A 1075-nucleotide genomic window follows, 5' to 3' on the forward strand; every position below is an offset into this window, starting at 1 on the left:
GTCGACCACGAGGCCCAGTACTTCCCCAGCCGGAGGGACGACGTGCGCGACATGATGAACGACGGGGACTGGGACCCGGGAGAGGAGATCAACGTGCACTTTTCGGTGCAGGACACGGGCCCGGGGCTCCGCGAGGACGAGAAGAAGTTGCTGTTCCAGCGATTCTCGCAAGCGTCGCCGCGGACCCACGTCCGGTACGGCGGTTCGGGCCTCGGCTTGTTCATCTCGCGCATGTTGACGGAGCTGCAAGGCGGCCAAATCGGCGTGGTCTCGGAGAAGGGAGTCGGCAGCACCTTTTCGTTTTACATCAAATGTCGCCGGATGGAAGCGCCGGTCGAGGAGTCGGCCCACAGCAGCAGCGGCAGCAGCAGCAGCAGCAGCAGCAGCGGCAGCAACAACAACAACAACAACAACAACAACAACAACAATAACAATAACAACAACAACAATAACAACAACAGCAGCAGCATCAGAAGCAGCCATACGCCGCCCCCAGTTACCGTCCCAGTCTCGTCGACAAGTCCGCCGGCTGCGAGGGTGGCACGTCGGGTGCAGCTTCCCCCGCGCAAGTTGGTAGAGCGGCCTCACGGCAAGGGACACGACGTGCTCATCGTGGAGGACAACGTGGTGAACCAAAAGGTGCTGCAGCGGCAGCTGATGAACTGCGGGAACAACACGCACGTGGCCAACCACGGCGGCGAGGCGCTGGAGGCGCTTAAGCGGTCCTGCTACTGGGCCGGCATGGAGGCGGACGGCTTCCAACTCAGCGTCATCCTCATGGATCTCGAGATGCCCGTGATGGACGGCATGACGTGCGCGAGACGGATCCGCGAGCTGCAGAGGGAGGGCACGGTGGTGCGGCACGTCCCCATCATTGCAGTGACGGCCTATGCGCGCCCTGAGCGGGTCGCGAGTGCCAAGGCCGCTGGCATTGTACGTTGTCCTGTTTCCTCTCTTAATCCCGTGTTGTTCGGCCCACTGATAAGGACATGAACAGGATGATGTGATATCGAAACCGTTCAGAATCCCCGACCTGGCGGCCAAAATCGACGAACTAATTGCAAAATACAAAGAT

The 1075-nt window shown here is 60.5% G+C and overlaps 1 protein-coding gene across 1 annotated transcript in view; it reads left to right on the forward strand.

The window, feature by feature from the left end:
- Positions 1 to 855, forward strand: part of ACRALDRAFT_2033910 (uncharacterized protein) — a gene marked incomplete at its 3' end in the record, with an annotated part of 4700 nt that extends 3845 nt beyond the window's left edge. The window contains exon 3 of the mRNA XM_071020743.1: positions 112 to 855. Coding sequence (XP_070875599.1) covers positions 112 to 855 — 744 coding nt within the window. The remainder of the gene's footprint in view (positions 1 to 111) is intronic.
- Positions 856 to 1075: the final 220 nt, after the last annotated feature.

Source organism: Sodiomyces alcalophilus, assembly GCF_042370955.1.
Source record: "Sodiomyces alcalophilus JCM 7366 unplaced genomic scaffold ACRALscaffold_3, whole genome shotgun sequence".
In the NCBI taxonomy this organism is placed as follows: Eukaryota; Fungi; Ascomycota; class Sordariomycetes; order Glomerellales; family Plectosphaerellaceae; genus Sodiomyces; species Sodiomyces alcalophilus.